At 39.2% G+C, this 17,565-nt stretch overlaps 1 protein-coding gene across 1 annotated transcript in view; it reads left to right on the top strand.

Annotated features, from left to right (window-relative positions):
* The window catches only part of LOC311601277 (putative protein SSX6), a gene marked incomplete at its 5' end in the record, with an annotated part of 44,186 nt that extends 31,062 nt beyond the window's left edge, over window positions 1–13,124 (top strand). The window contains 4 exons of the mRNA XM_084788648.1: window positions 10,334–10,412; window positions 10,814–10,912; window positions 12,411–12,557; window positions 12,994–13,124. Coding sequence (XP_084644774.1) covers window positions 10,334–10,412; window positions 10,814–10,912; window positions 12,411–12,553 — 321 coding nt within the window. The 3' untranslated portion in view covers window positions 12,554–12,557; window positions 12,994–13,124. The remainder of the gene's footprint in view (window positions 1–10,333; window positions 10,413–10,813; window positions 10,913–12,410; window positions 12,558–12,993) is intronic.
* Window positions 13,125–17,565: the final 4,441 nt, after the last annotated feature.

Below are 17,565 nucleotides of genomic sequence, written 5' to 3'. Positions count from 1 at the left end.
CCTATTTAGTTCTGTACCCTATTTTTAATTGGATTACTTGGTTTGGTGGTGTGTAATTTCTTGGGTGTTTTATATATTTTAGATATTAGCTTTCTGTCAGATGTAGTGTTGGTGAAGGTTTTTTTCCAGTCTGTAGACTGTTGTTATTCTGCTGACAGTGTCTTTTCCATTACAGAAGCTTTTCAGTTGCATGAGGGACCATTTATTAGTTGCTGCTCTTTCTGCCTGAGCCATTGGCATTTTGTTCAGAAATTTGTCTCCTGTGGCAATGTGCTCAAGTCTCTTCCCCATTTTTTATTCTAACAGGTTTAGTGTGTCTGTTTTTATGTTGAGATATTTAATCCACTTGCACTTTAGTTTTGTGCACAGTGATAAATAAGGTTGTATTAGTACATGTAGACTTCCAGTTAGACCAGCACCATTTGTTGAAGATGCTATCTTTTTTCCATTGTGTGATTTTGTCCTCTTTGTGAAAAATTCAAGTGTCCATAGGTGTGTGGGTCTGTTTATAGATCTTTGATTCAAGTCCATTGACCACCCTGTTTCTATGCCAGTACCAAGCCAGTTTTATTACTGTTGCTCTATAGTACAGCTAGATATTAAAGATGGAGATTCCTCCAGAAGATATTTTATTAAATAAGATTGTCTTAGCTATTCAGGGATTCTGTTTTTCCACATGCAGTTGAGAATTGTTCTTTCAAGGTCTATAAAGAGTTTTGTTGGCATTTTGCTGGGAATTGCATTGAAACTGTATATTGCTTTTGCTAAGAGGGCCATTTTTACTATGTGAATCATACTGATCCATGAGCATGGAAGATATTTCCTTCTTGTTATATTTTCTTCAGTTCCTTTCTTCAGTGTCTTGAAGTTTTTTCATACAAGCCTTTCACTTGCTTGGATAGAGCAACACCAAGATACTTCATGTTTTTTGCGGCTATTATGCAGGGTATTCTTTCCCTAATTTCAATCTCAGCCTGCTTGTCTTTTGTATAAAGAGGGGATTACAGATTTTTTTTTATTTGATTTTGTATCCAGCTACTTTGCTGAAGGTGTTTGTCAGCTGAAGGATTTCCTTGGTAGAATTTTTGGGGTCACTTATGTATACTATCATATCATCTGCAATTAATGATAATTTGACTTTTTTCTTTCTAATTTGTATTCCATTGATCTCCTTTAGTTGTGTTATTGCTCTAACTAGGACTTCAAGTACTATATTGAAGAGCTATGGAGAGAGTGGGCAGCCTTGTCTTGTACCTGATTTCAGTGGAATTGATTTAAATTTCTCTCCATTTAGTTTGATGTTGGCTATGGGCTTGCTGTGTATTGTCTTTACTATGTTTATGTACATGCCTTGTATCTCTAATCTCTCCAAGACTTTTAATATGAATGGGTGTTAAATTTTGTCAAATTCTTTTTCAGCATCTAAGAAGATGATTATGTGGTCATTTTTTCAGTTTTTTATATGGTGGATTAGACCAATGGATTTCTGAATATTGAATCAGACCTGCATGCCTGGGATGAAGCCTACTTGTTCATGGAGAATGATAATTTTAATGCGTTCTTGGATTTGGTTTGGGAGTATTTTCAAGTATATTTTGTATCAGTGTTCACAAGGGAAATTGGTCTGAAATTCTTTCTTTCTTGTCTGTTTCTGTGGTTTATGTATCAAGTTGACTGTGGCCTCATAGAATGAGTTTCATAATGCACCTTTTGATTCTATTTTGTTGAGTAGTTTGAAGACAATTAGCATTAGCTCATCTTGAAGTGCTGGTAGAATTCGACACTGAATCTATCTGGCCTTTGGTTTGTTTGTTTGTTTGTTTTTTGTTTTGGTTGGGAGACTTTTGATGACAGTGTCTATTTCTTTATGATATATTGCATTATTTAACTTGTTTACCTGGTCTTGATTCAATGTTGTAATTGGTAGCTATTAAATTGTCTATTTTTCAAATTTTATGGCATATAAGCTTTATAAGGCCTAATGATTCTTTGGATTTCATTGATGTCTGTCATTATTACTCCCATTCCATTTCTGATTTGTTGATTTGAGTACTCTCCCTTTGCTTTTTAGTTATTTTGGCTAAGAGTTTGTCTATCTTGTTGATTTTCTCAAGAAACCAGCTCTTGGTTTTATTGATTCTTTGAATAGTTCTATTTTATTTGTTTCTATTTTATTGATTTTTGTCCCCATGTTTGATTATTTGCAACCTTCTACTCCTCTTGGATGCATCTGCTTCTTTTTGTTCTAGGGCTTTCTGGTGTGCTATTATTAGTATGTGATATGTACAATTTATGAAGGCACTTAATGCTATGAACTTTCCTCTTAGTACTGTTTTCATTGTGTTCAATAAGTTTGGTTATATTGTACCTTCATTTTCTTTGATTTCTATAAGTTTTTAATTTCCTTTTTAAATTTGTCCCTAACCCAAGGTTATTGAGTAGAGAGTTGTTCAATTTCCATGAGATGTCAACTTTCTGTTGTTTCTGTTGTTGAGTTCCAGTCTTAATCTATGGTGGTCTGATAAAATGCAAAGGGTTGTATCAATCTTCTTGTATTTGTTGAAATTTCCTTTGTAACCAACTATATGGTCAATTTTGGAGAGTGTCTCATGAAGTACTGAGAAGAAAGTATATTCTTCTGTATTTGGGTGAAATGTTCTGTTGATATCTGTTAGGTCCATTTGATCCATGATGTCTATTAGTTTCATTATTTCTTTCTTTGGTTTCTGTCTTGATGATCTATCTATTGGTAAGAGTAGGGTATAGAAGTTTCCAACTATTATCATGTGTGGATTGATGTGTTATTTAAGCTTTAGTAATGTTACTTTTACCAATGTGGGTGCTCCCACATTTGGGGCATAGATTTTCAGGATTGACATGTCTTCTTTGTGTATTTTTCCTTTGATGAGTATGCAGTGTCATTCCCCATCTATTTTGATTAGTTTTGTTTAAAAGTCTATTTTGTTAGATACTCACTACTTCAGCTTCCTTCTTGGGTTCATTTGCTTGGAATGCCATTTTCAACCCTTTACTCTGAGGTACTGTCTATCTTTACTGCTGAGGTGTGTTTCTTGAATGCAGCAGAATGATAGTCCCTGTTTTCACATTCATTCTATTAGCCTGTGTCTTTTTACTGGAGAGTTGAGACCATTGATATCGAGAGATATTAATGATGAGTGGTTGTTGGTTCCTAGATTTTTAATGTTGGTGATGGTAGAGTAAGTGCGTGTGTGTGTGTGTGTGTGTTTCTCTTTTGGTTTTGTGTACATGGCATAATTTACTTCCTGTGTTTTCCTTGGGTATAGTTAACCTCCGGTTGTGGTTTTCCTTCTAGTATATTCTATGCTACTAGATTTGTGGCTATGTACTCTTTAAACTTGGTTTTGTTATCAGAAAATATTTTCAAGAAAATCATAGGAAAAATTTCCTCAACCTAAAGAAAGAGATGTCTTTAAACATATAAGTGGCTTACAGAGCACAAAATAGATTAGACAGCAAATGAATTTCTCTTAACATGGTGATCAAAACACTAAAGATACAGAACAAAGAAAAATATTAAAAGAAGCAAGGGAAAAGGCCAAGTAACACCAGAATCACATCTGACTTCTCAATAGAGACCATAAAACTGAGAAGGACATGGGAAGATACCATACAGATACTAAGGGACCACATTTATCAGCCCAGACTACTATAACCAGCAAAACTTTCAATCACCATAGAAGGAGAAAACAAGATATTACATGACAAAACAATATCTATACATAAACCCAGCCCTACAGAAGATACTAGAAGGAAATCTAACCCAATGAAGTCAACTACACCCAAGAATACACAGTACATAAATAAATTAACAACAGCAGAACCAAAAGAAGACAAGCACATGAAAACACTGTCATCAAGGACATCATAATAAAAGGAACTAACAATCACTTCTCACTAATATCTGTCAACATCAATGGACTAAACTCTCAATAAGAAGACACAGGCTAACAGAATGGATATGTAAACAGAAACCCACAATCTGATGCATACAAGAAACACACCTGAGCAACATAGAAAAACATTACCTCAGAGTAAAGGACTGGAAAAAGGGTTTCCAAGCAAATATATACAAGAAGAAAGCTGGAGTAAAAATCCTTATATCTGATAAAATAGACTTTCAACCAAAATTAATATATAGATATAGAAAGACATATCATTCTCATCAAAGAAAAAATCCACCAAGAGGACAACTCAATCCTCAATATCTGTGTCCAAAATACAAGGGCACCCACATTTGTAAAAGAAACATTATTAAAGCTAAAATCCCACATCAATCCCCACACATTAATAGTGATTGACTTCAACACTCCACTCTCACCAATGGACAAACCATTAAGACGGAAATAAAAGAGATAAATAATTAAATATCATGAGTAAAATGAACTTAATAGATATCTATAGAAAATTTCACCAAAACACAAAATAATATACATTCTCAGTACCACACGAACCTTCTCCTAAGTCAATCATATAGCTGTTTATAAGGCAAACCTCAACTGATACAAGAAAATTGAATTAAGACATTGTTCTTTATCATATCACCATATATTAAAGCTGGACATCGACAACAACAGAAGTAACAAAAATCCTACACATTCATGGAAATTGAACAACTCCTTGTTCAATGATCTTTGGGTAATGGAAGAAATGAAGAAAGAAATTAAAGACTTCCAAAAATTCAATGAAAATAAAGGCACAACATACCCAAAGTTATGTGATACAATGAAAGCAGTGCCAAGAGGAAAATTCACAGCTTTAAATGTCTCCATAAAGAAATTGGAGAGATCTCATACCAACAACTTAACAGCTGACCTGAAAGCTTTTTTAAAAAAGAAGCAAACACAAGGAGAAGCAGGGAATAATCAAACTCAGGACCTAAATTAATAAATTAGAAACAAAGAGAATAATAAAAAATTTAATGAAATCCAGAGCTGATTCTTTGAGAAAATTGACATGATAGACAAGCCCCTAGCCAAACTAACTAAAAGGCCGAGAGACAGTATCCAACTTAACAAAATCAGAAATGAAATGGGTAACATAACAGCCACTGAGGAAATCAAAGAAATCATTAGGTCTTACTTCAAAAGCCTGTATTCCACAAGATTGGAAAATCTAAAGGAAATGGAATTTTTCTTGATAGACTTCTCTTGCCAAAATTAAATCAAGATAAAGAAAACAATTTAAACAGTAATATAACCACTAAGGAAATAGAAGCAGTCATCAAAAGTCTCCCAATGGGAAAAAAAGTCCAGGGCCTGCTAGAGTCTGCTCTGGATAATATCAACCAGGACCTGGATATGGGGCATGAGGATGGAGAAATAAAAAATATATAGGAAAATTTAGAAAAGATAGAGTAAAAGAGATAAGAAAAAAAGACAAGTATTTGGGAGGACTAACAGTAAATACAGTAGCCCTGACTTTATTTTTCTCAGATTTTTTATATAGTATTCATCCATGTGAACCAGAAGATTCTTGGAACAGAAACAAAAGCTACTTTTTAGTTATTTATATGCTTAGACTTCTTTCATCTTAAGGACAGAGAAGTGCATCAAGCGCACATGCTTACCTGGAACTAATAATAAACTTTCCTTTTTATCATTTTTATTTAGACAGTTTGTTCAGATTACATCTCAATTGTTGTTCCCTCACTTGTATCTTCTCTCCCTTTCCCCCTTTCCTCTCTCTTTCACATGTTCCCCTCCCCTAGGCCTGTGAGAGGAGGGGACCTCCACTCCACCATATGATCACAACCTATCAAGCCTCATCTGGGTAGTCTGCTTCCCCTTCATCTGAGTGCTACCAGACCTCCCCATCAAGCGTAAGTGGTCAAATCGAGGACAACAAAGTTCATGTCAGAGTCAGTCCCTAGTCTCCACACAATTGTGGAGATTTCACTGTCCATTGGCTAGATATGAATAGGGGGGTCTAGGTTTACTGTATGCATTGTCCTTGGTTAATACAGTAGTTTGTGTATTCCCCTTGGTCCAGATTTGCCAGCCTTGATGATCTTATGGTAGGGTTTCAGGACCCACTGTATCTTTCTATTTCTCCATTCTCCCATAACTTTCTCACCTGGAATCCCAATAGTAAGTCACAGCATCTGTCCCAATCCTCCACTGAGTGATGACTCTCAGAGGACATCTATGGTGGGCTAGTATCCAATTATAAGTGAGTATATACCATGTGTATCTTTCTGGATCTGGGTTAACTCACTCAGGATGATTGTTTCTAGTTCTATCCAATTGCCTGCAAATTTCAAGATTTCCTTGTTTTTAATAGCTGAGTAGTATTCCATAGTGTAAATAAACCACAGTTCCTTTACCCATTCTTTGACTGAGGGACATCTAGGTTGTTTCCAGATTCTGGCTATTGTGAATAAGGCTGCTATGAACATAGTTGAGCAAATGTCCTTGTTGTATGGTGGAGCGTCTTTCAGATATATTCCAAGAAGTGGAATAGCTGGGTGTTCAGGTAACCCTATTCCCATGTTTCTGAGAAAATGCCAGATTGATTTCCAAAGTGATTGTACAAATTTGCACTGCCACCACCAATGGAGGAGTGTTCCCCTTTGATATATCCTGGCCAGAATGTGCCCTCACTTGAGTTTTTTATTGTAGCCATTCTGATGGGTCTGAGATGGAATCAAGGACAATACGTGAAGTAAACTTCGAACCCCTACCCAGATCTAGCCAATGGATAGGATGCTCTTCACAGTTGAGTGGAGAGTGGGGTCTGACTTTCACACGAACTCTGGCGCCCCATATTTGACCACATCCCCTGGATGGGGAAGCCTGGTGGCACTCAGAGGAAGGATAGCAGGGCTACCAAGAAGAGACTTATTACCCTATGAGCATATACAGGGGGAGGAGGTCCCCCTCAGTCACAGTCTTAGGGGAGGGGAGTAAGGGAGAAATGGGAGGGAGGGAGGAATGGGAGGATACAAGGGATGAGATAACAATTGAGATGTAATATGAATAAATTAATAAAATATATTAAAAAAGAAAAAGAGTTGTTTTGATTTGCATTTTCCTGATGAGTAAGGATGTTGAGCATTTCCTTAAGTGTTTCTCAGTCCTTCAATATTCCTCTGTTGAGAATTCTCTGTTTAGGTCTATACCCCATTTTTAATTGGATTATTTGGTTTGATGGCATTTAACATCTTGAGTTATTTATTTATCTTAGCTATTAGCCCTTTGTCACATGTAGGATTAGTAAAGATCTTTTCCCAATCTGTGGGTTGTCACTTTGATCTGTTGACAGTGTCTTCTGCCTTACAGAAGCTTCTCAGCCTCATGAATTCCCATTTACTAATTGTTGACCTTAGAGCCTGGGCTGTTGGTGTTCTGTTCGGGAAGTTGTCTCCTGTGCCAATGAGTTCCAGGCTCTTCTCCACTTTTTCTTCTAACAGATTTAGTGCCTTTTGTTTCATGTTGAGGTCTTCAATCCACTTGGACTTGAGTTTTATGCATGGTGATAAATATGGATCTACTTGCATTTTTCTACATGTAGACATCCAGTTAGACCAGCAGCATTTGTTGAAGATGCTATCCTTTTTCCATTGTATAGATTTGGATTTTTTGTCCAAATTTTACTGTTTTACTGTTTACTGTTTTAATTACTATTGCTCTATAGTACAGTTTGAAATCACGTATGGAGATTACACCAGAGGATCATTTATTGTACAGGATTGTTTTAGTGATTCTGGGTTTTGTTTTTCCATATGAAGTTGATAATTGATCTTTCAAGGTCTTTAAAAAATTGTGTATGTATTTTGATAGGGATTTCATTGAATCTGTAGATTGCTTTTGGTAAGATGGTCATTTTTTAAAATTTTTTATTTTTTAAATTAATTTATTCATATTACATCTCAGTTGTTAGCCCATCCCTTGTGTCCTCCCATTCCTCCCTTCCTCCCACTTCCCCCCTACTCCCCTCCCCTATGTCTGTGTCTGAGGGGGACCTCCTCCCCCTGTATATGCTCATAGGGTATCAAGTCTCTCCTTGGTGACCTATTATCCTTCCTCTGAGTGCCAAGCTGGTCATTTTTTACTAAGTTTATTTTCCCAATTTATGAACATTGTAGATATTTCCAGCTTCTGATGTCATCTTCAATTTCCTTCTTCAGAGACTGGAAGTTGTTTTCTTACAAATGTTTCACTTGCTTGGTAGAATTACACCTACATACTTTATATTACTTGTGGCTACTATGAAGGGTATAGTTTGGTTAATTTCTTTTTCAGTATCATTGTCATTTGTATACAGGAAGGCTACTGACAGTTTGTGTTAATATTAAATCCAGCCACTTTGATGAAGATGCTTATCAGCTGTAGGAGTTCGCGGGTGGAATTTTGGGGGTCACTCATGTACACTATCATATCATCTTCAAAGAGGATAATTTGACTTCCTCCTTTCCAATGTGGATCCCCTTGATCTCCTTTTGTTGTCCTATTGACCTAGCTAGAACTTTAAGTACTATAATGAACAGACATGGAGAGAGTGGGCAGCTTTGTCTAGTTCCTGATTTTAATGGAATTTCCTCAGTTTCTCTCCATTCAATTTGGTGTTGGCTATTGACTTGCTGTATATTGCCTTGATTATGTTTAGGTACGTGCCTCAAACCCCTGCTCTCTCCAAGTCTTTAAACATGAACGTGTGTTGGATTTTGTCAAATGCTTTTTCTGCACCTAAGGAGGTGATGATGTGTTTTTTTTTTTCTTTACGTTTGTATATGGTGGATTACATTGATGGATTTCCATGTACTAAACTATTCCTTCATGACTGAGATGAAGCCTTCCGTCATAGTGAATGATATCTTAGATGTTCTTGTATTCTGTTTGTGAATATTTTATTGAGTATGTTTGCATCAAGATTCATTAGAGAAATTGGTCTGAAATTCCCTTTCTTTGAAGGTTCTTTGTGTGGTGTATGTATCAGGACAACTGTGGCCTTACAGAATGAGTTTGGCAATGTTCTTTCCATTGCTCTTTTGTGAAATAGTTTGAGGAGTATTGGTGTTAACTATTCTTTGGAATTATGCTAGAATTCTGTGCTGAAACCACTGGGCTATGGGCTCTTTTGGATGGGAAATTTTAATAAATGTTTCTGTTTCCTTAGGGGATATACGGTTATATAACTTGTTTACCTGATCTTGATTTAATTTTGGTAAGTGAAACCTATCAAGAAAATTATCCATTTCATTTAGATTATCCAATTTCATGGAGTCCAGCCTTTTGAAATAAGACCGAATGATTCTTTGGATTTTGTCAATGTCTTCTCTGACGTCCCCCTTTTCATTTCTGATTTTGTTGATGTGGATACTTTAAGTGATCTATTGTAAACTGTGGTCATCTTACTCATTAGCCGTCTCCAATGCTTTTTGGTACCAATTATCGTGTCTCCATCTACAGTTCTCCTTCTTCCCCAGCCAACAGTGAGTCCTATTTGACTCCCTATGGAACCCACACTTTTATCTTCTGGTGAGAATGTAAGATGACTGTCCTCTTTCTGGCATATGCAACAGGACCTCTCTGTATGCCCTTCAGTTTAAGACATGCCACAGAGGACTATAACTAGCTGACCTGCTATCAGAGACTCACAGTCACTTCAGTCATGCTACTGAAATCCTGTCACTCCTCACCCAGATGTGTCTATCACTAGATTTCCCACCATGTAACCACTCAGAGGTCATATAAGCCACATAGAAAATAAATTACAGAATATTATTGCAGGTGATTGGCTGGTGCTGTCCTCCTCCACAGGCTGAAAGTGTACAAGCAGCTCTTTTTGTTGTGCCCCCAGTGCCAGGAATGGAGCAAGGTCTTGCTCAATGAACATCAGCACACCTAAGCACAAGCCAGAGAAGACATGCAAGGTGAAGTGACCTTCATGAGACAGAAGAGTGGGCAGGGAACAAGATGGAGACTTAGATTTATCAATAGGTGAGTTAAGAAGCACCACGGATACAGCAGGACACATAAAGTCAGAGGGTGTTTCTCCAAGACCTCTGAAGATGGCAGGTCTGAGACCTGCCACACTAATCTGGTGACTCTTATACCCTTCTGGAAGGTGGGAGTAGAGCTAGCAAAGCAGCAATAAATCTCTAGCACATGCTAAGCAAGAGGCTGGACAGAATTCCCACAAAGTCTCTCTATGATCTCAAATCACCCAGCAGGGATTTTCTCTAATTCCCAAGTATACTACAGAGGTCTAGGAGCAGAGGAGACGCTCTTGACCGAGCAGCACACATGCGCAGAAGATTGTCTGCCAGACATAAATTTTCCTTCTTTTCTAGGCCTTCATGTATATCTCCAAACACCTTTCAAAAGGAGAGTGGGCAAAGCTGAGCGATTCAGAGAAACTCACCTATGTGGGTATGAAAAGAAACTGCACCACTATGACTAATTTAGGTAAGAGTAAGTTGTGGGTTCAGACAAGCCTGAGTGTCCTCCAGTTCCTCTCTATGCTGTGGCTCCTTCTCAGCCTCTGCTGTATTCTTTACTTTCCTTTTTCTTTCTTTCTTTCTACCTTCCTTTCTTTCTTTCCTTCACAAGAAACATCAGGTCAACTGCTGAGCATCTTGCCCTTTTTTCTCCTGTGCAGGGATCAGAACAGAGGCAAGCCACCACAGCACTCATCCCTGTAGCCTGCACTTTTCTCTAATTCAGGCCTTTGTTCTAGTGGAGAGTATTGTTGGCCTTTCCTCCCAGTGCCGGCCCCTTGCATTCCTCATCTCAGCTATCTGATAAGGAAGAAACATTTTGCTTCTGCCTAGGCCACAGAGCACATCTCCCAGATTTCATGGATTCAGAAGAGAAGGCCACAAATGCCGGGCTCAGTGATTCTGATGAAAGTTGTCACCATGAGCCACAAGGTGAGTAGGCAAGGAGGGATTGTGTACATGAAAACTTTTAGGTCGATTTGCCAGGAAGGGTCACAGACAAATCTTTCATCCCTCAGGTCCGTGCTGAGGGAAGAGTGATGTGTAAAAGGTACATATGTGGGGACCACATGAAGTTTTAAAACATGCAAAAGGGGGATGTATATTTTCTTTAGCAGAAAGTAAATGGTAAATGTTTCGATGCTTGAGTGGAACTGGAAGGAAGGTGAGATTGGCGAGAGCTGACTGGAGAGCTTCAATTGTGCGTGGTTTGTTTAAAGGCATCAGAGAGCCATGAAGAGCTTTGAGGGATAAGATGGAGCTCCAATGGGACCCAGTGTGATTCTCCATCCGTATCTGTATGGTAGAAATACTTCTTTTTTTAAAGCTGTGTATTTCCTGATGTGGACTGTTCCTGAATCACAGTCTAAGTATAGTTTTAAACAATAAACCTATCTAAACTTTCAGAGTCAGTCTCATGACAGTGTATACTCAAAGCTAATAAAGACAAGTATTTCCCATTGTTATGTCAAAATATATTAAGGAAACGCATTTTTACTCCCAACTGGATTTTATGTGGTACATTCATCCTGTAAAGGGCTTGTCTGTGTATGTGTTCAGAAGCACAGAGCATATCATTTGGAAACATCTTGCCTCACTAGGTGTAAGGACTTCAGGCAAGCAGATCATGCTTAGCTGAGAATAGTATTACGTTGCTTTCCTACTCTGCATGAACACACACTGACACGTAAATGAATAAATACATTTCTCACTGGCAAGGTAAAAGATAGAATATCGGTGAAAGGGGAAACAGAGACAATATCACAGAATATAAAAAATGGGGCCTCATGCTACAGCTCCCAGCTGCCCTCAAACTTAGGGCAGACCCCTTCACTTAGCTTCCCAAATGCTGGGATCTCAGGCTTGGGCCACCATTTGAGCCTCAATTGCACAGACCCTGTGTATTTGATTATCACACATAACCATCAACAATGTGGCCAAATGTGTTCCCTAGCTCTGCTGTTCTGGATTCTCAGCTCTCAAAACAGTAAAAGAAAAGTGTTGCCAGCAAACCTGTGACTCTGAAGTTAATCAAGCCAGATTGCACAGACTCCCACACTAAATATAATAGATTCACAAATGTGGAGCTTGATATCTGCAAGGTGGTTTTGTTGTTTCTGCTTTGTTGTTTCTGTTTTTACATTAAAGAGTTCCTTTATGCTGGGAAAATCCCAACGGTACTAAGCTGAACCTCATATGTTCTGTCTCACATAGTAACCTAATAAAGGGCCTCACTATAACTGGTTTTTGGTCCAAATTGACTGAGACCCTTCTGTCTCATTCTGTTTGTGCCAGAAGATGCTGAAAACAAGTAATAGAAAAAAGCCCATGGGCACATGTGCAGTGCGAGCCCTATACTTTTCTTACAAAACAAGATCCCACAGAACTTCCTGCCATCCAGCTTTCATGTACTAACCCTTCCCTACCTCAGGAGTCAGTGGAAGGCAAGTGAGCATCTGGAGCCACAGATTAAGGGAAAGGAAGACACCAGTGATATATGAAGAGATCAGTGACCCAGAAGAAGAAGAAGAGGATGAAGAAGAGGAAGAAGATGAGGAAGATGAAGAAGAGTGAGACAGTAAGTGACTCTTTGACACATTTTGCACACCCTGGATCTACACCCTTCTCATATAATATTGGATCCCACATGGTCACTTGAACCTGCCAATCATCCTCTTACACTCCTCTGGGGTAACGACTGAATGCAATATCCTATGCGTCCTCAAATCCCTGTCAATTATGTTTGGAATCTTTCATACTCAGGATGCTGTGGGCTTCCAAATGCCAGGTCACCTCTTAATGTGCAGGCCACGCCTTCCTCCTACCCAAGAATTCTGAAGCCAAGTGAGGTAGTTACTGTGTTCTGAGCAGAGGCTTTGCTTGGGCAGCAGAGACCCCAAGGTTGTGCAGAAGGGGAGCATGCATGCTCTGCTGTAAAGGAGCGGGAGTTACACACTGAGTAGGCAGTGGCATCTCACTGACACTTGCTCTTCTTTTTTCTTCTCTTGTCCCAGACCCGAAAGATAATCCCGGGAGATGAAGAAGCACATGATGGCACCACTGTAAAATCCTAAGCATCAGAAAGAAAACTTCTCAGCAGGGAAAGTTATGCGTCATTGTACTTTCTATATGCCAAGAACTGTGTCAAACACTAGTCCTGCTGTCACTCAAATGTTAACATCTCTCTCTTAGCATTGATTGTACTGACAAATTTTACTCTATAAGCACTGTTCGTACTGTGTCCTAGGACCTCTCTTAACGTTGCTTTTACTCTTTCAAGCACTGTGTCACTATTGTTCTTCCTTTGTACAAGTTCATTGGCATTCTTCTTCACTTGTTCCAAGAACTCTACAAGCAAAGCTCTTACTACATGTCCTCTACAAGCATTATGCTTACTAAATTGTGATATGCAAACATTGATCCTATTTTGTGTGAACCACTCTCATAGCACTACTGTTAACTTATATTAAGAATTACATTAGCATTGTGTTTACTATGAGGAGCACCCTGTAAGATGTTAATGTCCTGTTGAGAAATAAAAATTAGTCATGTGTGTTTCTGTGTGTCCCCACACTTAGTTTATGAAACAAGTATTGGCAGTCCTCTGCACAGAACAATAGTATTCTTCTCTCACCTATGATCAGACTGCTAAGGTAAGTCACAAGTGCTTAAGGGCAGTCTCTTTTTTTTCTCTGAATTTGCACATAGAGGTTAACATTCTGAGCATCTGTTACCGCCTTTGTCTTACTACAAGTAAGCCTGAGGTAAGTTCTTCTCAAGTTTCCTGTTTGGTACAATCCCCATATTTCAAAGTCCCATATTAATCTACCCTGACTGAGTCACTACCAGGAGATGTTTGCAGTATCTACTCTGCTTACTCTTGTGTGGACATGTTGAAGATGTGAGTACAGACTTTAGAGACATAGTTTCTGTACTATGGTTGTCATTTTTTTTTCAAGAAACACCTAATGTGTAGAGTGATATGCAAGGCCTGGAAGAGACATGGAATGTGGTGCTGCTGGCAAATATCCTGCCCAATTGGAGGTGGTACCCAGCATATTTTTCGTCCTATCCTAGATGGGTGCTAGAGACTCAGACAGATCTGAGAATATTGGCCACCACAGCTCCTGGAGCTATCATCTGCAGAGGACTGAGCTTTGGTGTCACTGGGATGATAAGAACAAGAGAGAGAAGTAAGGGTCATGGGGAGGAAGACTTTAATGTATCTAGGTTATTCTCCTAATATCTGGTTTGGCATCACTTTCAGAGATAAGGTGTCCTCAGTGAGAGGGGCAGGAAAGGAGGACCAAGAGTCCTGTTGGAAGTGGGGTAGTGCTCTAGGTAAAGTGTGCCGAAGAAAGTTGGCAGGGAAGCAATCAAGAGCCAGGGAAACCATGGGCTGCCAGCTTGCTCTTTGTGAAAACACAGTCAACATAGAAAAGATACAATGAAGATTTGCTTTTGCTTTTCCTTTCCTATGAAAACAAGGGATTCCTTGATTGTCTGACACATGGGAGAGCCAAGGAAAGGGTCCCTCAGAGTTACTAATTCACAACAGAAATCTTATTTTAAAAAAAAAGCATATGAAGGCACACATGTGGGGAGGCGAAACGACATCTTGATGCCATCAGTTTACTTCTCCTACCAAGTGGCTCTTGGGACATGAATTCAGGTCAGGCTTGGTAGCCAGCACCTTTACCCACTGAGACATCTTTAAAAGCTCCAGAAAGTAATTGTTTATAAATTTCTTTCTAGTAATTGGAGATCCCTGCTTCCATTTTCTCTTTCCCTTCCTTTTGCTCCTTTATTGCCTCTTCCCAGGTGACAGATGCAAAGTCTGTGATGCAGGGGATCCTGGCTTTGCATGTTCCTACACTTAGCCTTCCTGCCCTCATTATGGCCTACTGTGCACAGAAATGATATGTGACAGGACACTTGCAGTTCTTGCCTCCTAGGGTTAGTTTATTTGAAAAGTGTATGTGCGTGCATGTGTGCGTGTGTGCGTGCATGCGTGCATGTGTGTGTGTGCGTGTGTGTGTGTGTGTGTGTGTGTGTGTGTGTGCATTTAAAGCTATAACTCATTGTCTTCTCTATGTCACATCAGTGTTCTACTATTGAGCTACAATCCGTCGGATAGTGTCCTCATCACTCTGACCAAATGGATGGGGAAACAATTTTGAGAGAAAAGCCTCATTTCTGACCCACAGTATAAAGATGGCTCAATTCAAGCTTGTGTTTGCCATAAACTTGGGCTGAAGAGAATGTGACAGATGGACATTCCAGAGAGTTTTCTTCAGATTTTCCTGAATGTTAAGGAGAAAAGAAAAGAGTAACCAAGAAGGAATTACAGCAAGATCCAGTTCCAGGTAAATCCCACAGTGAATAACTTTCTTAAAAGACCCCATCACTTACTTTTGTTTTCACCACATCTCAATAATGCCTTCACTTTATGAACCCACCAAGATATTCATGCATCGATTAGGACTAAGTCTTTAAAACCTTATTATCTCTGCAAAAGCCTTTATATATACACAGAGAGAAATGTCCTTTACTAATCTACAGGGCTGTTCTGAATCTAATGAAGTTTACCTTGAAAATAAATCTACAGTGTGTGTGTGTGTGTGTGTGTGTGTGTGTGTGTGTGTGTGTGTGTGTGCACGTGCACACACACACACACACACACACACACACACACACACACACACACACACACGACAGAAGATCTACCTCATTTGCTAACATAATACAAGGCTCCAGAGTTGCCTTAACAGATTATTTAAGGAGATTGACTTCAGCTGTAAATAAAACCATGTCAAACCCTAATGCCAGAAAGGTATTTATAGAAACTTTTGTTGTTAAAAAGAAAGTAAATGTACCACAGTTTCTTTATCCATTCTTCTACTGAGGGACACTTAGGCTGTTTCCATGTTCTGGCTATTATGAATAAGGCTGCTATGAACATGGTTGAGCAAATTTTCTTGTTGTGTGCTGGAGCATCTTCTGGGTCTATTCCAAGGAGTGGAATAACTGGGTCTTGAGGAAGCCCTATTCCAAGTTTTCTGAGATAGCACCAGATAGATTTCCAAAGTGGTTGTACTAGTTTGCATTCCCACCAGCAATGAAGGCGTGTTCCTCTCTCTGCACATCCTCGCCAGCTTGTGGTGTTGCTTGAATTTTTGATCTTAGCCATTCTGATGGGTGTAAGATGGAATCTCAGAGTTGTTTTGGTTTGCATTTCCCTGATGACTAAGGAGGTTGAGCATTTCTTTGTTTTTCAGCCATTTGATAATCCTCTGTTGAGAATTCTCTGTTTAGTTCCAAGCCCCATTTCTCAATTGGGTTATTTGGTTTGGTAGTGTTTAATTTCTTGAGTTCTTTATGTATTTTGGATATTAGACCTTTGTCAGATGTAGGGTTGGTGAAAATCTTTTCCCAGTCTGAAGGCTGTCACTTTGTTCTCTTGACCGTGTCTCCTGCCTTACAGAAGCTTCTCAGCCTCATGAGGTCCCATTTATTAATTGTTGACCTTAAGGCCTGGGCTGTTGGTATTCTGTTCAGGAAGTTGTCTCCTGTGCCAACGTGTTCCAGGCTCTTCCCCACTTTTTCTTCTCAACCATGTTCATAGCAGCCTTATTCATAATAGCCAGAACCTGGAAACAGCCTAAATGTCCCTCAGTAGAAGAAAGGAAACTGTGGTACATTTGCACTATGGAATACTACCCAGCTATTAAAAACAAGGAATTCCTGAAACTTGTGGACAAATGGATGGGACTAGAAATATGATCATAATGAGTGAGGTAACCCAGAAGCAGAAAGACTCAAATGGTATATACTCACTTATATCTGCATACTAGCCCAAGCACCACATCCCATGAAAATCTTCACTTACCAGGAAACTGGGCCAGAGGGAAGGACATCCTACTGGGACTCTAGATGAGAGAAGCATGGGAGAATAGCAAACTAGAAGGATCCAGAGGGTCCTAGAAACCTACAAGAAGAACATTATGATAGGCATATTTGGGCCCAGGGGTCCCGTTCAAACTATGGGTCCAGCCAAGGACAATACAGGCCGGAAACTTTAAACCCCTACCCAGATCTAGGCAATGGACAGGACATTCTCCACAGTTGAGTGGAGAGTGGGGTATGACTTTCACATGTACTCTGGTGCCTCATATTTAACCATGTCGACTGGATGAAGAGACCTGGTGGCACTCAGAGGAAGGATAGCAGGTTACCAAGAAGAGAATTGATACCCTATAAGCATATAAAGCAGAAGGAAGTCCCCCTCAGTCACACTCATAGGGGAGAGCAGTAAGGGGAAAATGGGAGGGAGGGAGGAATGGGAGGATACAAGGGATGGGATAACCATTGAGATGTAATAAGAATAAATTAATAAAATAAAATTTAAAAAAGAAAGTAAACACAGAGTTGGCACTCCAGCTCAGTTTACATCCCTGAAGGAAAAGCCAAAACGACAGAACCTGCTAGCTCAGATGAAGACCCAGGAGGAAATCATCCCATGAGGAAAAACCCAAGAGGTAAAAGTCATAAAGTTAAGGAGCAAGGCCAAAGACCTAGAATTCTTT

Source organism: Acomys minous, assembly GCF_964271855.1.
Source record: "Acomys minous genome assembly, chromosome: 7".
NCBI classification, from domain to species: domain Eukaryota; kingdom Metazoa; phylum Chordata; class Mammalia; order Rodentia; family Muridae; genus Acomys; species Acomys minous.
This window is presented reverse-complemented; position numbering and strand designations above follow the sequence as displayed.